This window comes from Stomoxys calcitrans, chromosome 4 (assembly GCF_963082655.1).
Source record: "Stomoxys calcitrans chromosome 4, idStoCalc2.1, whole genome shotgun sequence".
Classification (NCBI taxonomy): domain Eukaryota; kingdom Metazoa; phylum Arthropoda; class Insecta; order Diptera; family Muscidae; genus Stomoxys; species Stomoxys calcitrans.
Window position 1 is genome coordinate 102,986,175 of NC_081555.1, and position 26,337 is coordinate 103,012,511.

At 40.2% G+C, this 26,337-nt stretch overlaps 1 protein-coding gene across 2 annotated transcripts in view; it reads left to right on the plus strand.

Annotated features, from left to right (window-relative positions):
• LOC106089679 (protein obstructor-E) overlaps positions 1-26,337 on the plus strand; it is a 561,865-nt gene that overhangs the window by 465,424 nt on the left and 70,104 nt on the right. For both annotated transcript variants that reach the window (XM_059367810.1, XM_059367811.1), the window contains exons 3-5: positions 1,914-2,150; positions 21,845-22,033; positions 22,936-23,192. In XM_059367810.1, the coding sequence (XP_059223793.1) occupies positions 1,914-2,150; positions 21,845-22,033; positions 22,936-23,192 (683 nt within the window). The remainder of the gene's footprint in view (positions 1-1,913; positions 2,151-21,844; positions 22,034-22,935; positions 23,193-26,337) is intronic.

Sequence of the window (26,337 nt, forward strand, 5' to 3'; positions counted from 1 at the left end):
CATATCAATATGGGGCTTAAATGAAAGGTCTTTGGAAGCAAAGCACGAATCTGATATCAAAGTTCGGGTAAAGCGTCTATAGCGCCGCCCCACCCCCAGGACACGAATCCGATATATTTTCAAGGCCGAGTCACTGAGTGCCCGCCCCATCCCCCGTACCGGTCATGTTTGCCGACTATGGAAATATAGGGCTCAAATGAAAGGTATTTGGAAGCAGACCACGAATCAGACATCAACATTCGGGACCAACTGTCTAGGGGACGTCCCAACACCATAAAAACCCCCAAATAGGACGTAATTGCTCACCATGACAATTTGGGTATTTAAGACAGTGTAGCTCGATATTGATAGTTTTTGGGGCCATTGTCCTAAACCGGACATATTTGGTGACTTTTGCAATAAGGAGCTTAAATGAAAGGTATTTGAGATAAGTAAACGAATTAGATATTTAATTTCGAGGCCAATGCCAATATGGGGTTCAAATAAATTATAGTTGAGAGTGGAGCACGATGCTGATATATTTTCAGGTCTAAGTGTTTGGGGGACCACCCCACTCCCCAAAACACCCCTAAATATGGGGCTCAAATGAAAGGTATTGGGGGTCTACCCCTATCCTAAAACACCTCACATACAAATTATTAACTGACCATCGCAATATGGGGCTCAAATAAAGGTATTTGGGGGTAAAATATAAATATGATATCCAAATGTGGGACCATGTGTTTGGGGCATCGCCCTTTCCCAAAAAACACCCCAAAGAGTAGCAATTTTGGGGCCAAATGTTTGAGGACGCCTCATCCCATAAACTCCCCTTTAACCAATGGCAATATGGCGTTTAAATAAATGGTATTTGAGAGAAGAGCACGATGCTGATATTTTTTCAGGGCTTAGTGTTTAGGGGACCACCCCTCTTCCCAAAACACCCCTAAATCGGCCATATTTACCGACCATGTCAATGTGGGCCTCATATGAAATTGATACCCACTTTCGGGACCAATTTTCTGCGGGTCTACCCCTGTCCCAAAATAGATCACAAACAGCAATTATTTACTCACCATCGCAATTTGAGGTTCAAATAAAGGTATTTAGGAGTTGAATACGAAAATCCAACTGTGGGACAATGTTTTTGGGGCAACGACCGCTCTTTCCCCAAACACCGCCCAAAAGGGTAAAAATTTGCTGATCATGCCATTGTGTGGCTCAAATGAAAGGTATTTGAGATTGGAAAACTAATTTGAAAACCAATTTTGGGGCCAAGTGTTTGGGGGACGCCTTATCCTATGGCAATATGGAGTTTAAATAAATTGTATTTGAGACAAGAGCACGATGCTGATATTTTTTCAGAGCCAAGTGTCTAGGGGACCCCGTAAACACTCCTTAATCGGACATTAGCAGAATATCGGGCGGAAATAAAGTTTTTTGAGAATGGCATTAAACCCTCCGAGCGAATTCGTGGTCCAGTAAAGATCATATGGAATTCAGGCACTTATATTGTTAGCCCAGCGATATGCATATACTCTTTTCGTAGCACGGTATTTCACTAAAAGCTCTTTAATTGTCGAAAATAAATATTCCAAGAAAAATTTTGTTCCATATAAAGGAAAAGAAGGTGCAGCGGAGCGGGCCCTGTCCAGCTAGTTTTATATAAAAATAAAGCTTTGTTCGTAATTTTTTTTAAAGAAACAAAATTTTGACAAAACTTTCTAACGGCATAAAATATGGACTAAAAATTCTGTAAAAATAACTTAGGAAAACAATTTGTATAGAAATTTTATTTTATAAAATGTTGACTTTTAATTAATATTTAATAATAATTTTTTAATTAATAATTTATATATTATTTTTCTATATTCTAACTCCACCTGTTGCCTTGTTTTTAACATTTTTCTATTTTTTCTATTTCATAAAATCAGTCTTTTCAACTGCTCTGGGACAACAATTGAAATCAAATCAGGAAGATCCCTGCAAACATAAAGGACGTGTAGTTGGTGATGTCACCTATTGTGATCGCTATTGGGAGTGTGTCAATAATCAGCCGGAATTGTACGATTGTCCAAATGGTCTGGTATTTGCTGGTAAACATCGCGGTGTAACAGAAGGTTGTGATTATCCATGGCGTGCCAACTATTGTGAGGATAAACAAATGGCGAGTAAGTATGAAAGGACATTTTTTATGAATATTTTGATATAGAATTTAAAAATATTCTTTTATTTGTAAAAATCAATGCAAATACAAATTTTAGTTGAAGCTCTTAAAAGATTTTGTGCAAAAATCTTGATTTTTTTTTTGTTAATGCAGACTCCTATTCCTCTGCTTAAAACAGCGCAGCTGACATGTATGCTTGTCAAATTTCATTTCATTTCAAAATGAGCTCAATATTTGCCACACAGACAATGCTCATTCATACTGCTTGTAATGTGAAACAATTTTTCTTTTCTTTCCTCTCGTATTCCTGGGAAAAATTGTTTGAGTTAATCATAAAATCCAATTAGGGTCAATATGTTTTCAGTAGTTTTTTTTTCTTCCTCTTTTTGGCCAAGAAAAAACTATGAAAAATGAACAAAATGAAAACTGTTTTGAAAATTGCCATACTTATAGATTTATACAGTTTGCCCTTCGTCCGAACTATTGAACAAGGCACAAATCTTAAATGGTCAATTCAATGAAGCACCTTAGTTAACCAAACAAGTTGGCCAAAACCAGATTCAGGCCATGCTACACATAACATTGGTCAGCAGAGCAACATCAATAACATCGATATTGGCTATCGAAATGCCAAAGATTCACTGCAACCTTAATAAGACGACAACAATACAATCCAATCCAAACCATCCATCCATCCATGGCATTTTACACATGGACCACTCAGCATAGAATTGCTTTCAAAGATTTGAGTTTGAATTATTTTTTCGGCACTACCAATGGCATGATTGTTGCAATGTGTGTGTCTTTGGTTGGAGTTGGCATGGCCTAACCTGGTCTGTTGTTCGTTGAAAATTGTTTGATTTGAAAAATGTCCTTTTGGCAGAGGACAGTGAAATCGAAAAGGAAAAACTAAATCAGAAATTCCTTGCTACTTACAATCGCCCCGAAATGGGTTCATGTCTTCTACTCTGACCCCACCTAAGTGCCTGTTAGCGGCGAAAGCTGGCCAATGTCATAGGAAATGCTCCTTAGCTCTCCATCTTCCCCACATACCCTACATATGCACCAATTCTGCATAAGTGAACTTGTAGTCCTATGTGTCCCATCAGGAGACTGAAAGCTATACTGACCTCCTTCTTAATATCTTCTTTCAGTAATAGCCTTGTCTTCTCCGGAACTGGATCCGTTTCGGCAAAAGGGAAAGAAAGAGCAGAGGGTTTGGCAGCAGAGGATTTGGCGTCAACAAACTGGGTTAACTCAAAGCCTTTCGGGTCGGCCAGTCCGAGTTAAGGGCGAGGGCGACGAACAGCGAAACTGTCGGTAGGACAAGGAAACGAAGAAACTATCTTGTCCTACCGACAGTTTCGCTGTTCGTCGACCTCGCCCTTAACTCGGACTGGCCGACCCGAAAGGCTTTGTGTTAACCCAGTTTGTTGACGCCAAATCCTCTGCTGCCAAATCCTCTGCTGCCAAACCCTCTGCTCTTTCTTTCCCTTTTGCTCTGCTATGGCCCGTCAGCAAAACGAAACGGATTGTGCCTTCCCCAGCGAAGGCATTTATTTCCTTCTCACACTCCAAGACTGTTCGCGACCTTACCGACCTGGTTGTTATTGCCCTTATGGCAATTTTACTGTCCGCAAATACGTTCATACTCGACACCACCCCATCTCACGCATTCCGTGATCGCCGGATCTCCGCCTGCAGGAACGTTGTATGGTCAGGCAAATGAAAAGAGTTCTCTGTCCATGGGTTCTCAATGTAGACCCCAGGCCAAATCTGTCCTCTAGCTTTCATCCATCTGTATAGCATGATCTTCAAGATGGCAATACCAGAGCTCCGTTAATCCAAGACAATGCCGCTGGCAGCAATGCCTCGTACTCGTCCTCAAGTATCCATCTCTTCTATTCTATACTGACCTTCTTCTTACCTCCTTTCAATAACAGCCAAGTCTTCTCACAATCCGAATCTCTCCATAGGATGCGCGTTCGTAACCCACGCTCTTAACTTGAACTGCGTCGACCCGAAAGGCTTCGGGTTAATCAAGATTATTGATGGTTGTCCTCCGGATTTGGCTGGCCTTCACCGCCAAATCGTCTGCACTTTTAATTCCCTCTTACTCCGTTATGGCCCGGCACCCAAACGATGCAGATTTTGCCATCCCCAGAGAAGGCGTTAATCTCCTTCTTACACTGCAAGACTGTTTGTGACCTTACCGCCCTGGTTGTTACTGCCTTCATGGATACTTAATTGTCCGTTAAGATGTTCACACTCGACGTCCTCGCGTAAAAACTATTCCGTGATCGCCCGGATCTCTCTCTGCAGGATCGTATCATGGTCAGGCAGTCTAAACCAGATCTCAATCTCAATTTCTGGGTTTTCAATTTAAACTTCCAGGCCCACTCTGTCCCCTGGCTTTGATCCATTCGTGTAACATTATCTTCCAGATGGCAATACTAGGGTTCCATCAATCCAAGACTGTGCCGATGGCAGCAGTGCCTCGCACTCGACTTCAAGGTTCATCTCAGGTATCCGATCGAAAACCTCTTCACTTCCTCCCAGGTTTCCTATCGTCGCCGCGATTTTACCGCGATGGTATGACCTGCTCCCATCCTCTATTCATTCTCCCATCGCCTTAAGTGTTATAGCCGCAGTGCTTCACACATTATATGTATGTCTATGGGTCGGTTATCTAGAATAGCCTCCAGTGCCCTAGTGAGCGTGGTTCTCATCCCTCCGCCTTTGCCAAGACAACATGTTCGCTGAACCCGTTGTATGGTCCTTATGTTGAACTTTTCCTCCAAGGCAGTTTACCAAACTACTGAGTCGTAAGTAAGTTGTGGTCTAATTACGCTCCTGTAGATCCAATGGACTACCCACGGCATATGATACCCATATTGTGGCGATCGGTCCACTTTTATTTTTGATTCGTGTTTTTGGGTAAGAGGAGGTTCCATTATCGCCGCCCTTCGATTCCTTTGCAGAACTAGCAAAATATCGATGGCACTATCGATTCTATCGATATTTTATTTTTTGTCTAAATATCGATTGATATTTTTATACCCACCACCGAAGGATGGGGGTATATTCATTTTGTCATTCCGTTTGCAACACATTGAAATATCCATTTCCGACCCTATAAAGTATATATATTCTTGATCAGCGTAAAAATCTAAGACGATCTAGACATATCCGTCCGTCTGTCCGTCTGTCTGTTGAAATCACGCTACAGTCTTTAAAAATATAGATATTGAGCTGAAATTTTGCACCGATTCTTTTTTTGTCCATAAGCAGGTTAAGTTCGACGATGGGCTATATCGGACTATATCTTGATATAGCCCCCATATAGACCGATTCGCCGATTTAGGGTCTTAGGCCCATAAAAGCCACATTTATTATCCGATTTTGCTGAAATTTGGGGCAGTGAGTTGTGTTAGGCCCTTCGACATTTCTCGTCAATTTGGCTCAGATCGGTCCAGATTTGGATATAGCTGCCATATAGAATGTGTGTGAAGTTAAATTCCGAATTTAACTAGCAGAGACACAAACCGCTTTGTTAACAGAGTGCGAGAGAGAGTAACAGAAGTATTAACAGAGATCCACTGAGGGGTTAGCAGAGCTCTGTAAATACTTAACAGAACCAAAAAACAAGAGAAATTAATTAAATTTCTTACTTTTTATCAATTTTTGCAAATATTTGTAAAAAAAAGGTAAAACCATAACAAAATTTGGAGTAAAATATCAATGCTTTGAATCAAAAACACCAAATTAAAAATATCTATTACCGTAGTACTGAGAAAAATGAAAAATTTATAAAAAAAATATTCTGGGCAGGATTATGACCAATGGTCCTGGAGGACATCTAAGAATTCTACAAGGTACTACCATACATCGTTGGAAAGGTCACGATGTGTGCTTTCCAAAACATGTCCTTATTCGAAAATCGAGCAGTTGGTTTTTTCAAATTCCTGTCTTTTTTTTAAGAATTTCTCGAAAAAAAATCTGGACAGAATAATGGCCAATGCTCCTGGAGGACATCTAAGAATTCTACAAGGTACTACCATGCATCGTTGGAAAGGTGACGATGTGTGCTTTCCAAAACATGTCCTTATTCGAAAATCGAGCAGATGGTTTTTTCAAATTCCTGTCTTTTTTAAAAAAATTCTCGAAAAAAAATCTGGACAGGATAATGGCCAATGCTCCTGGAGGACATCTAAGAATTCTACAAGGTACTACCATACATCGTTGGAAAGGTGGTGATGTGTGCTTTCCAAAACATGTCCTTATTCGAAAATCGAGCAGTTGGTTTTTTCAAATTCCTGTCTTTTTTAAAAAATTTCTCCAAAAAAATTCGGGACAGGATTATGGCCAACGCTCCTGGAGGACATCTAAGAATTCTACAAGGTACTACCATACATCGTTGGAAAGGTGACGATGTGTGCTTTCCAAAACATGTCTTTATTCGAAAATCGAGCAGTTGGTTTTTTCAAATTCCTGTCTTTTTTAAAAAAATTCTCGAAAAAAAATCTGGACAGGATAATGGCCAATGCTCCTGGAGGACATCTAAGAATTCTACAAGGTACTACCATACATCGTTGGAAAGGTGACGATGTGTGCTTTCCAAACAATGTCCTTATTCGAAAATCGAGCAGTTGGTTTTTTCAAATTCCTGTCTTTTTTTAAGAATTTCTCGAAAAAAAAAATCGGGGCAGGATTATGGCCAACGCTCCTGGAGAACATCTAAGAATTCTACAAGGTACTACCATACATCGTTGGAAAGGTGACGATGTGTGCTTTCCAAAACATGTCCTTATTCGAAAATCGAGCAGTTGGTTTCTTCAAATTCCTGTCTTTTTTAAAAAAATTCTGGAAAAAAAATCTGGACAGGATTACGGCCGACGCTCCTGGAGGACATCTAAGAATTCTACAAGGTACTACCATACATCGTTGGAAAGATGACGATGTGTGCTTTCCAAAACATGTCCTTATTCGAAAATCGAGCAGTTGGTTTTTTCAAATTTCTCGAAAAAAAATCTGGACAGAATAATGGCCAATGCTCCTGGAGGACATCTAAGAATTCTACAAGGTACTACCATACATCGTTGGAAAGGTGACGATGTGTGCTTTCCAAAACATGTCCTTATTCGAAAATCGAGCAGTTGGTTTTTTCAAATTCCTGTCTTTTTTAATAAAATTCTCGAAAAAAAATCTGGACAGGATAATGGCCAATGCTCCTGGAGGACATCTAAGAATTCTACAAGGTACTACCATACATCGTTGAAAAGGTGACTATGTGTGCTTTCCAAAACATGTCCTTATTCGAAAATCGAGCAGTAGGTTTTTTCAAATTCCTGTCTTTTTTAAAAAAATTCTCGAAAAAAATCTGGACAGGATAATGGCCAATGCTCCTGGAGGACATCTAAGAATTCTACAAGGTACTACCATACATCGTTGAAAAGATGACTATGTGTGCTTTCCAAAACATGTCCTTATTCGAAAATCGAGCAGTAGGTTTTTTCAAGTTCCTGTCTTTTTTTTAAGAATTTCTCGAAAAAAAATCTGGACAGGATAATGGCCAATGCTCCTGGAGGACATCTAAGAATTCTACATGGTACTACCATACATCGTTGGAAAGGTGACGATGTGTGCTTTCCAAAACATGTCCTTATTCGAAAATCGAGCAGTAGGTTTTTTCAAATTCCTGTCTTTTTTAAGAATTTCTCGAAAAAAAATCTGGACAGAATAATGGCCAATGCTCCTGGAGGACATCTAAGAATTCTACAAGGTACTACCATACATCGTTGGAAAGGTGACGATGTGTGCTTTCCAAAACATGGCCTTATTCGAAAATCGAGCAGTTGGTTTTTTCAAATTCCTGCCTTTTTTAAAAAAATTCTGGAAAAAAAATTTTGAGAGGATTATGACCAACGCTCCTGGAGGACATCTATGAATTCTACAAGGTACTACCATACATCGTTGGAAAGGTCACGATGTGTGCTTTCCAAAACATGTCTTTATTCGAAAATCGAGCAGTTGGTTTTTTCAAATTCATGTCTTTTTTAAAAAAATTCTCGAAAAAAAATCTGGACAGGATGATGGCCAATGCTCCTGGAGGACATCTAAGAATTCTACAAGGTACTACCATACATCGTTGGAAAGGTGACGATGTGTGCTTTCCAAAACATGTCTTCATTCGAAAATCGAACAGTTGGTTTTTTTTATATTCCTGTCCTTTTTGAAAATGTATCGAAAAAAATTTTTTTTGAGAGAGAATGTGGTTGTCCATCCGTTCTGTTGTGTACTCTATGTCGCTCTTTTCAGTTAGAAACATTGAATGTTAGAGCTTTCTGTAAAAATGTTAATTACATATAATCATATACATGGGAATGTATACTTTTCAACTCTATAAAATAATTCATAAGTTTTCTCATAGAGGTCGCTTGTGATATTAGCGTACTTGCATATTGCGTCTGCGCTGTTTACTTTTTCCACTTCTGTTACAAGCTTTTTTGAACTTTTGAACATAGTGTGAGGTGTCTATACTTTACTTTATCTATGCCAGGCATGGACACATATTTTTGGCTGTGTTCGTGAGTACAATTGTTTTGCTCTACACGCGAAATAAAATTACAATGACAAAATGGTTCGAAAATAGTTATTTTTTTACAATTAATTTCAAATGAGTTTTTTTTTGGGTTGAACTTGTGGCTTTAATGATGAGAGCCTTTCTATTGATAGATACTTATTGAGCAAATGTTTCATTACAATTTGAACATGACTGTGTTTGCTTCCAAATTAAGCATCTCCAAAAGATGTCTGGTAAGGAACAAATTGAGTTTTCATTCATTCGTCGTTATTTGTGTTTATGTTGCCTGATCAGTAATTAATAATGTACGTAGTTTGTTTCTATTTCAACGTGTATAAAGAGAGCTAGTATCCACCAAACGAGAATAAGCTGCTAAGTGCAAATGCTCAAAAGAGTTCCTTTGCCCATGCCTGGTCTAGACCAGCGAGGGCCAAATCGGTACCCTGTGGTTTTTCTCTCAGCAGAGAAGTTTTTTTTTTGTTACGAGCGAGCTCTCTTTCCACAAGCAGAAATTAAAACAAACCACGAACATTCGGTGAATAATATTGCAGGTTAGGCAATTTGCAATTTTATTTCGCATGTAGACAAAACAATTGTACTCACGCAAACATAGCCAAATAATTGGGCCCACCGCTGTCATAGTCTATAACAGGCATTGGCACTGCTTTTTGACTATTTGTGCGTGAGTACAATTGTTCATTCAGAGTTTGAAATAATTCTCTAACTGTAGTAGATGCAATGTAAGCAAGACCATTGGTCGTGAGTGAGAGTGCAAAATTACTCTCTGTCTGCTAAATGTTTATTGGCGATCGTTCGACAAATGCTCCTTTCGCCAGCCGGCAATCAAAACAACTCTTTCTCTTTCTCTCTGTCTTTCTGATCTGTCAGTGCAGAACATGGGGAAATGTTGGAGCGTAGGAAATTTCTCTTGCAGCTTTCCAATTTCAAAAGCTGCTTTATGGCTACACGGATGGTACAGTTTATTCATCGAAATGAAGCACCATTAGCTTCTATGAACTGCGACATGCGTTAATCCTGTGCAACGTAAGTGCTGTTACAAAAAATAAGAAGTAACAAGTAAAAGCGTGCTAAGTTCGGCCGGGCCGAATCTTATATACCCTCCACCATGGATCGCATTTGTCGAGTTGTTTTCCCGGCATCTCTACTTAGGCAAAAAAGGATATAAGAAAAGAGTTGCTCTGCTATTAAAACGATTTCAAGATATGGTCCGGTTCGGACCACAATTAAATTATATGTTGGAGACCTGTGTAAAATTTCAGCCAATTCGTATAAGAATTGCGCCCATTGGGGGCTCAAGAAGTAAAATAGAGAGATCGATTTATATAGGAGCTGTATCGGGCTATAGACCGATTCAGACCATAATAAAAACGTTTGTTGATGGTCATGAGAGGATCCATCGTACAAAATTTCAGGCATATCGGATAATAATTGCGACCTCTAGGGGTCAAGATCCCAGATCGGTTTATATGGCAGCTATATCAGGTTATGAACCGATTTGAACCTTATTTGACACAGTTGTTGAAAGTAAAAATAAAATACGTCATGCTAAATTTCAGCCAAATCGGATAGGAATTGCGCCCTCTAGAAGCTCAAGAAGTCAAATCCCCAGATCTGTTTATATGACAGCTATATCAGGTTATGAACCGATTTGAACCATACTTGGCACAGTTGTTGGATATCATAACGAAATACTTCGTGCAAAAATTCATTCAAATCGGATAAGAATTGGGCCCTCTAGAGGGTCAAGAAGTCAAGACCCAAGATCGGTTTATATGGTAGCTATATCAGGTTATGGACCGATTTGAACCATACTTGGCACAGTTGTTGGATATAATAACAAAACACGTCGTGCAAAATTTCATTCCAATCGGATAAGAATTGCGCCCTCTAGAGGGTCAAGAAGTCAAGACCCAAGATCGGATTATATGCTAGCTATATCATGTTATGGACCGATTTGAACAATACTTGGCACTGTTGTTGGATATAATAAGAAAACACGTCGTGCGAAATTCCATTCCAATCGGATAAGAATTGTGCCCTCTAGAGGCTCAAGAAGTCAAGACCCAAGATCGGTTTATATGGCAGCTATATCAGGTTATGGACCGATTTCAACCATACTTGGCACAGTTGTTGGATATCATAACAAAACACGTCGTGCGAAATTTCATTCTGATCGGATAAGAATTACGCACGCTAGAGGCTCAAGAAGTCAAGACCCAAGATCGGTTTATATGGTAGCTATATCAGGTTATGGACCGATTTGAACCATACTTGGCACAGTTGTTGGATATCACAGCAAAACACGTCATGCAAAATTTCATTCCAATCGGATAAGAATTGCGCCCTCTAGAGGCTCAAGAAGTCAAGACCCAAGATCGGTTTATATGGCAGCTATATCAAAACATGGACCGATATGGCCCATTTACAATACCAACCGACCTACACTAATAAGAAGTATTTGTGCAAAATTTCAAGCGGCTAGCTTTACTCCTTCGGAAGTTAGCGTGCTTTCGACAGACAGACGGACGGACGGACGGACGGACGGACGGACGGACGGACAGACGGACGGACATGGCTAGATCGACATAAAATGTCACGACGATCAAGAATATATATACTTTATGGGGTCTCAGACGAATATTTCGAGTAGTTACAAACAGAATGACGAAATTAGTATACCCCCATCTTATGGTGGAGGGTATAAAAAGGCGTTAAGTTCGGCCGGGTCGAACTTTGGATACCCTCCACCATGGATCTCATTTGTCGAGTTCTTTTTCCGGCATCTCTTCTTAGACAAAACAAGTATGTTGATGGTCATGAGAGAATCCGTCGTACAAAATTTCAGGCAAATCGGATAATAATTGCGACCTCTAGAGGCTCAAGAAGTCAAGATCCCAGATTTGTTTATATGGCAGCTATATCAGGTTATGAACCGATTTAAACCTTATTTGACACAGATGTTGAAAGTAAGAATAAAATACGTCTTGCAAAATTTCAGCCAAATCGGATAGGTATTGCGCCATATAGAAACTTAAGAAGTCAAGTCCCCATATCTGTATATATGGCAGCTATATCAGGTTATGAACCGATTTGAACCATACATGGCACAGTTGTTGGATATCATAATAAAATACTTCGTGCAAAAATTCATTCAAATCGGATAAGAATTGCGCACTCTAGAGGCTCAAGAAGTCAAGACCCTAGATCGATTTATATGGCAGCTATATCAAAACATGGACCGATATAGCCCATTTACAATACCAACCGACCTACACTAATAAAAAGTATTTTTATACTTTTATACTCAAGCGGCTAGCTTTACTCCTTCGGAAGTTAGCGTGCTTTCGACAGACAGACGGACGGATATGGCTAAATCGACATAAAATGTCGCGACGATCAAGAATATATATACTTTATGGGGTCTCAGACGAATATTTCGAGTAGTTACAAACAGAATGACGAAATTAGTATACCCCTGCATCCTATGGTGGAGGGTAAAAAAAAGAAATATAAAGGTTGCCCAAAAAGTAATTGCGGATTTTTTAAAAGAAAGTAAATGCATTTTTAATAAAACATAGAATGAACTTTAATCAAATATACTTTTTTTACACTTTTTTTTCTAAAGCAAGCTAAAAGTAACAGCTGATATCTGACAGAAGAAAGCATGCAATTACAGAGTCACAAGCTGTGAAAAATTTGTCAACGCCGACTATATGAAAAATCCGCAATTACTTTTTGGGCAACCCAATAGAATCATTCTAGTGAAAGCATTCGTCAAGTTAGGTTTCATTATGGAGCAAAAAAAAAAAAACTTTTTCGCCTTAGTGCGAAACTATTTTATATGGATTTAAAAGAGAAAAAAAAGTTTCTATAAAACAATTTTTAAATATCGAAAAAAAGTGTTTTATACGAAGACTTTATTAAAAAAATTATAACTTTCATTATATTAAAACTCTACACAATTTTGTCGGAAATAGACAAGTGAAATTGGAGCTGTATGGATTGTTTAAATATACCGTATGTATTGTAATAATCGTCTGGAAAAAATTTTTTACACAATTTTATTTGGTTGTGAACAAAAATAAAAAAGTTTGCCTCGTCGGTGGGAGGTCTCATGTTGTTGAAAAATAGTTTTATGATTTCAAGAGGAGAATGTCCAGGATTAGATGCAATGGTTTTGCTTTACCCACCACCACTCAATAGAATAGAATCGAAAAAAATAGTAAAAAATCTACCGTTTATGAATGATTAAATATAGCTCACTGAATTTTTAATGGTTAGAGGTAAGATGTTAGCGAGATCATGTGCAAAAATTTCATGGCCCTAGGTGGTCGTTAAGCCCCCTTAAGTTGGTTGATTAGGCTTGGTTTTTAGTCCAATTTTAAAAACTTTACTGGATAGTGCTCAAAATTCCCTATATAAAAGTCCGCTTTAGGTCTACAGAAGTTTAGTTGCTTGACTATGGAAAGCCAAAGGAAAAAGTCAAAGCTAAAGAAAAAAATCCATTCATGTTGCTTTGATAGTGTATAAATGCTTAAACTGAGTGCTTAGGAAGTCAAGTAAAGTTATTTTGATTTTTTTGGTTGCTTTTGCTGTTACGTTGCTTGTTTCTTTTTCGTAGTCATAGCTAAAAGCATGCCATTCTCTACAAGTTTATTATTAGCATTTATTTTTGTGGTGGCATGCTGCTGTTCTCTGGCACACACATATGTTTCACATAATTTTTCTACGTCGCTTTCTCGCGCGTAGTGAGATTGCAAAATTGCTCTCTGTCTGCTAAATGCTTATTGGTTATCGTTCGACAAATGCTCAATCAGCTTAGAAATATATATTTTTAAAGCTTAGAAATATATATTTTCATAACAATTTGTTCTACATATTTTGTAAGAAACCAACATTTAAAAATCTACTATTCATTAAGTTTTAAACATGAAAGACTGAACTTTTATAAAAAAACACGGTTTACATAGTAAACCAAAAAAAAAAAATTTTTAACGTCATTCTTTAACCAAAGATTTTTAAGAGAGAAGTATATACAATTTTTTAATAAGAAAATTTTTGTTAAGTTTAAAAGGTTTACATTCTAGTGCATTTTATCAAACAATAAAAAAATATAAGATACAATGTTACACATTGGATTTTGGCATTGGTTGCTTTGAAGTTTTATTTCGCGTGTAGAGCAAAACAATTGTACTCACAGACACACGCCAAAAATATATGTCCATATGGCCTACACAAAGTAAAGTATAGACACCTCACACTATGTTCAAAAGTTCAAAAAGCTTGTAACAGAAGTGGAATAAGTAAACAGCGCAGACGCAATATGCGAGTACGCTAATAACACAAGCGACCTCTATGGGAAAACTTATGAGGTATTTTATAGAGTTGAAAAGTATACATTCCCAAGAATATTTTTTCATGTAATTAACATTTTTACAGAAAGCTTAATATCTAACATTCAATGTTTGTAACTGAAAAGAGCGACATAGAGTACACAACAGAACGGCTAGACAACTACATTCTCTCTCAAAAAAAGGCAGGAATTTGAAAAAACCAACTGCTCGATTTTCGAATGAAGACATGTTTTGGAAAGCACACATCGTGACCTTTCCAACAATGTATGGTAGTACCTTGTAGAATTCTTAGATGTCCTCCAGGAGCATTAGCCATTATTCTGTCCAGATTTTTTTTCCAGAATTTTTTTAAAAAAGACAGGAATTTGAAAAAACCTACTGCTCGATTTTCGAATAAGGACATGTTTTGGAAAGCACACATCGTCATCTTTCCAACGATGTATGGTAGTACCTTGTAGAATTCTTAGATGTCCTCCAGGAGCGTCGGCCGTAATCCTGTCCAGATTTTTTTTCCAGAATTTTTTTAAAAAAGACAGGAATTTGAAGAAACCAACTGCTCGATTTTCGAATAAGGACATGTTTTGGAAAGCACACATCGTCATCTTTCCAACGATGTATGGTAGTACCTTGTAGAATTCTTAGATGTCCTCCAGGAGCGTCGGCCGTAATCCTGTCCAGATTTTTTTTCCAGAATTTTTTTAAAAAAGACAGGAATTTGAAGAAACCAACTGCTCGATTTTCGAATAAGGACATGTTTTGGAAAGCACACATCGTCACCTTTCCAACGATGTATGGTAGTACCTTGTAGAATTCTTAGATGTTCTCCAGGAGCGTTGGCCATAATCCTGCCCCGATTTTTTTTTCCAGAATTTTTTTAAAAAAGACAGGAATTTGAAAAAACCAACTGCTCGATTTTTGAATAAGGGCATGTTTTGGAAAGCACACATCGTCACCTTTCCAACGATGTATGGTAGTACCTTGTAGAATTCTTAGATGTCCTCCAGGAGCATTGGCCATTATCCTGTCCAGATTTTTTTTCGAGAATTTTTTTAAAAAAGACAGGAATTTGAAGAAACCAACTGCTCGATTTTCGAATAAGGGCATGTTTTGGAAAGCACACATCGTCACCTTTCCAACGATGTATGGTAGTACCTTGTAGAATTCTTAGATGCCCTCCAGGAGCGTTGGCCATAATCCTGTCCCGAATTTTTTTGGAGAAATTCTTTAAAAAAGACAGGAATTTGAAAAAACCAACTGCTCGATTTTCGAATAAGGACATGTTTTGGAAAGCACACATCGTCACCTTTCCAACGATGTATGGTAGTACCCTGTAGAATTCTTAGATGTCCTCCAGGAGCATTGGCCATTATCCTGTCCAGATTTTTTTTCGAGAATTTTTTTAAAAAAGACAGGAATTTGAAAAAACCAACTGCTCGATTTTCGAATAAGGACATGTTTTGGAAAGCACACATCGTCACCTTTCCAACGATGCATGGTAGTACCTTGTAGAATTCTTAGATGTCCTCCAGGAGCATTGGCCATTATTCTGTCCAGATTTTTTTTCGAGAAATTCTTAAAAAAAAGACAGGAATTTGAAAAAACCAACTGCTCGATTTTCGAATAAGGACATGTTTTGGAAAGCACACATCGTGACCTTTCCAACGATGTATGGTAGTACCTTGTAGAATTCTTAGATGTCCTCCAGGACCATTGGTCATAATCCTGCCCAGAATATTTTTTTTATAAATTTTTCATTTTTCTCAGTACTACGGTAATAGATATTTTTAATTTGGTGTTTTTGATTCAAAGCATTGATATTTTACTCCAAATTTTGTTATGGTTTTACCTTTTTTTTACAAATATTTGCAAAAATTGATAAAAAGTAAGAAATTTAATTAATTTCTCTTGTTTTTTGGTTCTGTTAAGTATTTACAGAGCTCTGCTAACCCCTCAGTGGATCTCTGTTAATACTTCTGTTACTCTCTCTCGCACTCTGTTAACAAAGCGGTTTGTGTCTCTGCTAGTTAAATTCGGAATTTATCTTCACACACATCCATATAGACCATTCCTCCGATTTAGGGTCTAAGGCCCATAAAAGCCACATTTATTAACCGATTTGCTGAAATTTGGGACAGTGAGTTGTGTTAGGCCCTTCGACATCTTTCTTCAATTTGGCCCAGATCGGTTCAGATTTGGATATAGCTGCCATATAGACCGATTTCTTGATTTATGGTTTTGGGCCCATAAAATGCTCATTTATTGTCCGATGTCGTCGAAATTTGGGACAGTGAGTTAAGTTAAACCCCTTGACATACTTCTGCCATATCGCACAGATCGGTTCAGATTTGGATATAGCTGCCATATAAACCGATATCTAGGTTTTAGGTTTTGGGGCCATAAAAGACGCATTTATTGTCCGATGTCGCTGAAATTTGAGACAGTGAGTTTGGTTAGGCTCTTCGAAGTCTTTCTTCAATTTTGCCCAGATCGGTCCAGATTTGAATATAGCTGCCATATAGACCGATATCGCGATTTAAGGACTTGGCCCCATTAAAGGCGCATTTATAATCCGATTTCACTGAAATTTGACACAGTGACTTATGCTAGGCTTTTCGACATCCGTGTCGTATATGGTTCAGATCGGTTTATATTTGGTCCAAATCGGAACATATTTTGATATAACTAATATGGGACATAAGGTATGAAATTTTTACCGAATTTTGATGAAAGGTGGTTTACATATATTCCCGAGGTGGTGGGTATCCAAAGTTCGGCCCTGCCGAACTTAACGCCTTTTTACTTGTTCCTATTTATACTATCGACAAAGGAAAATTTTTTGCGAAATTGGCAAAAATAAACGATCAGTAACCGAATGTATCCTTTAAGAACCATTACGACTATAGAGGGCGCAATTTTCATCCGAATGTGTCCTATAAGCTACATTGCGCCTATAGAGGGCGCAATTTTCGTCCAATTTTCTCTTGTTTCTTACTTCTTATTTTTGTTTGAAATATAGGTGATGAGAAATTAACGATAGTATTGAGACTATGGACAGCTATTATTAAAAATATCGAATAGTATTTTTGTGTGATTTTTTTCTAAGATGGGTATTTTTGGGTATCTTGGGCATTTTTCTACCCATTCGTCGATAATGTGTTTAATTTCGATTTTTTATTTGGTAATTCCATTTCGGCGTTCCCAAGACTACCACTGTTCTCCAAATTCCCCAGGCATTTGCTACTGTTGGTAATGGTGTTGGAGTACCATCATACAACAACTTTAGTGGCTAAAGTAGCATCACCATCAGAAACAACAGTGACCAAGCTATTAATGTGCCAATTTATGGCCGGCATATATTTGAGCAAAAACAAAAAAAAATCTGCCAACAACAAGAAAAAAAGAACAGACAAACTGTACAACCAACATTCAATTGCATGCACTTTGCATGTCAATTCCTACTCAGCTACCATTTCTGAATGTTTTCGCTGTACCCTCCACCTTCTCAGCTTCCCTTTCAGCGCATGGTGGTCATGTGGGTCAGAAGACTTGATTGGTCGCAATCAACCGGTCGTGTTTGGTGTTCTGGTGAAAAATCTATTTGCCTAAATGTTCTTATGAAACTGATACACATTGAGGCAATGCGAGTGATTTTAACTTCCCCCTATGTCACACGGGCTAAAGGTAAACACTGTTCACGATTTCCATGGCCGTATTTTAGTAAGTCAATTGTTAATTCTCATAGGAGATGGTTTACCTCCGAGTGAAGTTAAGGTTAGGAAGAGAGTTGTCATACAAAGACAGAGTTTCTCTATTTATTGGGTTGCCCAAAAAGTAATTGCGGATTTTTTAAAAGAAAGTAAATACATTTTTAATAAAACTTAGAATGAACTTTAATCAAATATACTTCTTTACACTTTTTTTCTAAAGCAAGCTAAAAGTAACAGCTGATAACTGACAGAAGAAAGAATGCAATTACAGAGTCACAAGCTGTGAACAAATTTGTCAACGCCGACTATATGAAAAATCCGCAATTACTTTTTGGGCAACGCAATAGATTAAAAAAAAATAAAATAAAATAGGGTGCCTTTTCGATCTCGTTTTGGCCTTAACATAGACAGAAGTGCGGCAATATAATATTGCCAGGCCTGTGCCGGGAAGTAAATGGCTCTTGCAATTGAATTGCAATGGTCTCCGAGGCAAGATCGAAGACGCAGTAGATTTTATGAGTTGGAAGAACATATTGGTTGCAGCGACCCAGGGGACAATGCCGACCAACTTCTTCAGACTGCATAGTTGTCACGGAAACAATGTAAGGATCGTAAGAATCGCCTAAGGAGTGGTAGTGGGGGATTGGTCTTCGTGATACTCCATTACCCCCCAGTCACTGCAATATAGACCAATCTCACATATACCGCCGGTTGGTAGTAGTGACCCAATTAATGGCCAAGTTTTCAAGCCTGACATAAGTGGAAGTGGCCTACTGTCTGACCATACTCGCCTGATTTTTAGGAGACGTTAATGTGCATCACGCTTTATGGTATTATCCCCTAGGAAACGATCATCGTGGCATAGCAGATTGAAGGCTTAACGTTCTGCACGTTGAATAAAGATGCATCCACTAAGATTACGAGGAGGTGCAGCAGCTCGCCAGACATTTCCATTGCATGCCCTAATCTCCTGAGTGACGTATCCTAGCAATCCGTCATTTCTTTGGGATCAGACCACCTCCCCATAATACTCACCATCGACCGACTGACTAACCTCTGAATGGCGGACGTTTATCAATCAGAAGAAGGAGACTGCCCCTTCAGTGATCTGACACCCCACCAAAAAATGCTAGTTGCCGAGAGGAAATTCCGAAACATCATTAACGCAACCGGTCGAATACCCCAAGTGTGGGCCAATTTTTCGACGCAGTCAGTAGTACTCACAGACGAGTACCCAGAATCAGCGAGCTGAATCTAAAAATAAACAGGGTAGTCAAGGAACACAAGCGGAATATGTGCCCTAAACACTTGAGTCAATGTAACTTATGTAACGATGTATAAAACCTATGGTCTACTGTTAGGTCACTCTCGAACCCCGGAAGATGGGATGAGAGCGCCTCAATCACTTTTGGTGGCAATCGTGTGGCTGATCCGAGTATTGAGTCCCGAGAATGATCAGGCTAGGAGCAATGCCACCCGTTGTAGCCGTGGCCCTCGTGCTGATAGACAGCCATCTCAATTAAACGTGAACGAATTTATGAAGATATTCCGTGGCGCCAAGTCATCCAAGGCTTTATGCCCCGACAGAGTCTCTACATTAATGCTGAAAAATCTGCAACTTCCTGGAGTCGAGTACCTTACAACTGTCCTCAACTGGGCTCAGAACATTCTTATAGCACCCGATGTCTGGAAGATGGGCAAATTGATGCCGCTGAAGCCTGGAAAGGACCCGAGTAAGGGGGAGTTGTACAGACCGTTCTTCCTACTCTCACCAGTAGCCAAAGTGCTTAAGGGGCTACTCCTCCCGAACCTCGTTGGAGAATTTTCATTCGTCGAGCATCAACATGTATTTCGTAGACTTCATAGCACAACAACTGCTTAACATGCCATCACCGCACACATTTGCCGTGGCTTCAATCAGCCTAGGCCATGTGATAGGGTGGTCATTGTGGCATTGGACCTATCGAAGGCATTCGACAATGTCAGCCATGCCAAATTTTTTGAGGACATCGTCAACATTTGCCTCCATCCAGACCTGAAACGCTGGGTCGCGAATTATCTGTGTGTTGATAATGATGAGTGGAGCGAACTTGCTTTTCATTTCGCTCCTCAAAAAAAAAATATGCGTATCTCGACCTACCTATTAGGAAAAATTTTAAAGCTTTTTTGGAGTAGGCTAGAAATGAACTCCAAAGTCCCAACAGCTGCGGTGGCTGCGTCAGACCGTAGCGTGTTGTTCTCCCCTCCTATAGGTGTGGGTGCCTTGGTATCTGAAGTCGAGAGTAATGCTTCAAGCGCACAACTAGTCGTCAGACTAATTAATGAGGAAGAGACGGATAAACCTCGCTTCCAGCCTTTAAGTAAAGGTGAAGTTTCCGACTCGGATTCACACAGCGATGGTGTCAGTGAAACAGTCATCGCAGCCGAATCGAGAGATGAGGGCAGCGGGATGACGGCAGAAGTGAGCGATGGCTTTGCTGAGCTCACAAGCAAACCGAGAAAGCGTTCTAGAGCACGACAAAGGAGACAGAGGAGTATGTACCTGAAGCGCAATCGGATGAAAGTGCAGAATGCTGGAAGGGATAGAACTGACTTTCCAAGCTCGTTTACGGAAGCTGGAAAAAGAATCAGATCTCCCGAAGATCATAACACTGCTAAAATGCTGAAGAAGGAGATGAGCTCCGCGCTTTCAAGTACTCTGGGAAAACCAAGTAAGCCACCCCGCAACGGAGACTCCAGACAGTGTCTTGCGTAGGTAGACAAAGTCGAAACAGGATCGAAGGAAGCGCTGGAGGCCCCTGAGTCTTCATGGAGGACTGTGACTTCCAAACTGAGGCCACAGCCATCACGGAAAGGGAAGATGGTCGCTGAGAATGGTAAGGAGCCGCCCTCTTACGCCAGAGTGACAAGGAAGTACAACCGAGATGAGCTGACTTATGCAGTCATCAATATCGCCAATGCATCTGGTAGGATTCCACCAGATCATCGGTCCCAAGTGGAGGATTTGATTAACTATTGGGAACTCTGTAGAAGGTCCATCCATACAAATGATGAGCTGCGAGTATAGAGGGGACATCTTTGCGCTGCGTTTTGCGAAATGTATTGATATCATCAAACAGCTCGTCAGAGGTATCCACGCTCCGTGGGAGGGCGCAAAGCTCGACCTGATGAGAAAGATGGATATCCCCCAGCTTACAAAGGTGATGGTCTTCTTCAAGGGAAGGGGCAGTAAATTTGCGACGCAACGCATGTTAGGATTCTTGGGGAAGCAAAACCAAGTTTTGGTCCCAGGGAGGTGGAAGGAGATCTTCCACAGGAAGGAGGAGAAGGAACTCTCCTTGTGGTTGGCATTGGTCAAGTCTCCGTGACGAATTTGGCTAGAACTAAAGGCATGACGCACTACGGGAGCAAGGCTGTCTTTTTCAAGATTGGCAAGACCAGGATAGGCAGAAATCTTCATATTGAGACATCAGGCCGTGCAGTGACAGGTGACTCTATACTGCCCAGCGAAGAGGGGGCTGACGACGAGACAATCACAGTCTCTCTCAACATTTTAAAGACTAGGATAAGCAAAGATTCTTATACTAAGATATCAAGCAGCCTCACAAACAGGGACCAGAAGACGAACCCATCACCGACTTCAAGATTCGAAAGACTAGGATAGGTAAAGAAATAAAATTTTTAAATATTTCTCCATAGAAATTAAAGTTTGAAGACATTTTTTATAGAAGCAAAATTTGGACAAAATTTTCTATAGAAAAATAATTTGAAAAAATTTTCAGTTGAATTCAAGTTTTTTTCTTGACATTTGTGTCTTCTGTGAAAATCAAGTTTTATATGATTTTTCTTAAAAATTAATTTGCGGTGGCAACCCTGTTTGCTACTCTTGGTGCAGCATCATCGGCTAGAGTTATTAGTGTCATTGGTTATAAAATGTTGTTTTTGTGTTTGTGGTTGCTGTTGTATTATAATTCCTCATGTTTCAAATGTGCATTTTTTTCTTGCTTTTTTCTCCCTCTCAAAAAAAAAACAGATGGTCCAATTTCGACGGAACATTGTGACTGGTTGTATGGTATATTTGGTCATGAGACATCGTGTACACGTTATTGGACTTGTTGGAACGGTACAGCCACCGAACAATTGTGCATTGGCGGTCTGCTCTACAATGAGAATGCCCACAGCTGTGATTGGCCTGAAAATGTCGATGGTTGTCAAAAGCATCGTAAGTATATGACCCTGGGCAAAATAGAACTGGTGATGGTGTTGGTACTGTAACTGCTGCTGTTGCTCCCATTTTACCTTAACTCTTAGAAGTTGGTTTTACAATGTCATTTCAACTGATGTGGGAATTTTTAATTAAGACAATGTTGAACATTTTTAAATGAGTGCACAACAATCTGGGGGGCTTCAGAAGCGATTTTTTGGTATTAGTAACATGCCCATGGTGACTGCAGTGGCATAGAATGAGGACATGGGGGATTATGATGGGAGAGTCTGTCGATTTGTGTATAGTTTCGGAGTAGTTGGAAAATGAAGTTCCACGAGCACATTGGAAAGTGGTCTAATTAGCCACTTTGAGGTTTAAAAGAGATTTTAGTATACCATGGAAGGTTAAATGGCGGAAAAGCTATGTAAAGCAGGAGCGAGTGAAACTGAAGAAAAGTTCAAAAGGGCTTTATGTCGAGGGTGGAAAGTTATTTAAGAAAATTTAACTTAAAAATATCCTTTTCTAATTCCTAGGCCATATTTAGCTGAAAAGTTCTTAAATTTCGATATTTTAGCATTCCCTTTTGTTAGCCATCATCATAAAACAGGGAGCAGTAGCCGGCTACTTCTTTTTAAATACTCAAAGCCCCGAGTAGTAAAATTCTTAATAGCTTTAAATATTTCAATGATTTATGTAAATTTATCTTCTTTTTTTCTTTTCGCCATTCTCATCTCAAAATTCCTTGGGGTCCTTTGCCGGTTTCACTGTTCCACAACATGAATAACAAACATAAACAAAAATGCCTTAACCGTGTCCATTCAAATAACAAACATGCAAAATAACAACATCGCCACTACTGCCACCACCCCCATGGACGATTCGTGTGAATATCTGTGCGAATGATATGCCTCTCAAAGCTCTTTGCAATGATGATGCCAATGGTAATGTTCCTTTGGGCAAATCCTGCAATCGCTATTGGCAATGCCAAGGCGGTTATCCACGTTTGCAACGTTGTCCGGCCATGCTTGTCTTCGATAGGCATTCATTGCGTTGCGTTGTGCCACCAACGGAGGAATGTGATATACCAACAACCCCACTGCCCTTCGATGGCGATGGTGAAAACAACAATGTCAGCGGTGGCGGTCAACTGGCGAAAGATGAACAGGAGCGCAAGGTAAGTACATCCAATTGTCCATAGAGGCAGATAAGTACACCAAACCACCCCAACAATTTTCCATGGATACAAAGAAAATATTTTCAAGCATTCGCATTGCGAGATGAGTGGTTTTGCAGAAATCCTCGTATAGTTGCAGCATGTTTTTATCCTCACATTGTGGACAATAGCTCTTGCAGGGAAGGCTTCTTTGGCCATATGTCAGACTAGCGAAGTGGTGTCTAGCTACAGTAAAGTCAACCATGAAGCAAGTTATATTGAATATTTTATGTGCATTTTTGTAAGGGTACTCGTGTGCGAGGGTGGAGTATTAAGTTCAGTTGCTAAAGATCCTGGTCTTTGCTAGCCGCGAAAGTCGGACAAAGACATAGACAAAAGCTCTTAAACCTCATAATCTTCCCCACCTGCCCTACACATGCTATCACTTGACGTACCGACTTTGCATAAGTGAGCTCGTAGTCCTAGGTGTCCCGTTATGGTGCCGAATGGCTGACTTTCTGCAAATGCAAATTTTGCCCATCAACATTACACTAAGGATCTGGGGCGAACTTCTCACAAATCAATGAGTACAGTCCGATTCAAGTTTAAGCTCAATGATAAGGGGTCTCCTTTTTATAGCCTTTGGAGAGAAGTTTTACATGGTATAATACCTCACAAATGTTGCCAGCATTAGGAGGAAAAAACCCCCGCTGAACATTTTTTCTGATGGTCTCGCCAGGATACCCGTACCCAGGCGTTCAGCGTCATAGGCGGACATGCTCACCTCTGCGCTACGGTGGCCTCCATACTGACTTCTTACCTGCCCTAAAAATGCCATCAATTGCAGCACCGATTTTGCATTAGTGCTCGTAGACCTATGTGTCCTGTTATGATAACGAATTTCTTAGGGACCTCTTTCTTACTTTCTTTCAGCAATAGCCTCTTATTCCCAAGATCCGGATGCCCATATTATCTTCGTCTACCGAACGTTTCGCTGTTCCACAGAGTTACATGCACATTAGTCGCCCACACACTTTACTCGGACTGCGTTGATCGGAAAGGCTTCGTATAAACCAAGTTTATTGACGGCAGTACTCTGGCCTTCTCTGCCAAATCGCCTGCTCTTTCATTTCCCCTTCCCCGATGCGGATGTGTCCTGTTATGATAACGAATTTCTTAGGGACCTCTTTCTTACTTCCTTTCAGCAATAGCCTCTTCTTCCCACGATCCGGATGCCCATAGATTTTCTTCGTCTACCGAACGTTTCGCTGTTCCACAGTGTTAGATGCACATTAGTCGCCCACACACTTAACTCGGACTGCGTCGGTCCGAAAGGCTTCGGATTACCCAGGTTTATGGACGGCAGTCCTCTGGCCTTCCCTGCCAAATCGCCTGCTCCTTCATTTCCCCTTACTCCGCTTTGGCCCGGTAACCTAACGATGCGGATCGTGCCATACTATGAGAACGCATTAATCTCCTCGTTACCCTGCAAGACTGTTCGAGACCATACCGACCTGGTTGTTATTGCCCTGATGGCCAATTTTCTGTTCGTAAAGATCTTCACACTCGACATCCTGGCGTTAACACCACGCCCTCCTCAAGCATTCCGTGATTGCCCCGATCTCCGCCTGCAGGATCGTATTATGGTCAGACAGTCGAAAACAGGCCACAGTGGCGCAGAGGTTAGCATGGCCGCTTATGAAGCCGAACGCTTGAACATCAGAAATATTTTCAGAGGTGATTATCCCCTTACTTATGCTGGCTATCCTATCATGTTTAAAATTCTCTACCAAGTGTCGTCGCTATGCGGCACGCCCCTCGGACTCAGCATTAAAGGAGGTCCCTTATCATTGAGCTTAAACATTAATCGGACTGCACTCATTGAAGTGAGAGAAATATCCCCTGTTCCTTAATGGAATGTTCATGAGAATTTTTGTAGTGGTAGTATAGTTGACAACAGATTTTAGTCCTAGGGTTCTCAATATAGACCCCCATGTCCACCCTATTATCAAGCTTTAATCCATTTGCTTAGCATGAACTTCCAGATGGCAATGCCAAAGTTCTGTCATATCTAGACTGTGGCGGTCCCTCACACTGGACCTGTCGTCTTAGCTATTCCATCGGAAACATTTTCTAATCCTTGCGGGTTTCCTATCGTCGCCTCGATTATACCGCCAAGGTATGACCTGCTTCTATCCTCTATCCATTCTCCCATCGCCATAAGTCTTATAGCCGCAGGACCTGTCTCACACTTAATCTGTATGTCTATGGGTCGGATATCTAGAGAAGTCTCCAGTGCCCTAGTGGAGACGGCCCTCATCGCTCCGCCCATTCCAAGACAACTTGTTCTCTGAACCTGTTGTATTGTTCTTACGTTGAACTTTTTCGCCATCGCAGTCCTCCAAACTACTGAGACGTAAGAAAATATTGCTCTCATCAGGCTCCTATAGATCCAGGGGACTATCCTCGGATTCAAGCCCGAGTTGGAGCCTACTGCCCTTTTACATAGTACCCAACATCTTTAAGCCTTCAAGGTACTCTCCTGAATGTGACACTTCTAATTCAGTTTCCCAGATTCCAAGATTTCCAAGATCCCACCTAAGTGTTTGACCTTGTCACACATCGAAATCGTTCTATTTAGGAAAGGTGGTGCCTCAATTTAGCCCACCTTCGTCTTTCTCGTGAATAGGACGATTTCAGTCTTCTCTGGGTTAACATTGAGCCAATTAGGTCTAGTCCAGTGGTATGCAAATTCCAAATTTTGCCAATGAACATTCCACTAAGGAACAGAGGCAAACTTCTCACATATCAATGAGTGCAGTTCGAATCAAGTTTAAGCTCAATGATAAGGGGCCTCCTTTTTATAGCCGAGTCCGAACGGCGAGCCGCAGTGCGACACCTCTTTGGAGAGAAGTTTTACATGGCATAGTACCTCACAAATGTCGGCAGCATTAGGAGGGGAAAATCACCGCTGAAAATTTGATGGTCTGATGGTCTCACCAGGATTCGAACCTAGGCGTTCAGCGTCATAGGCGGACATGCTAACCTCTGCGCTACGGTGGCCCAGTGGTATACCATCTGCAAGACCATTTCGGCCCTCCTGCAAGCTGATTCGGATCCACAACCTTTGGAAGCAGTATAGTATCGTCTAACATAGCAGATGGGT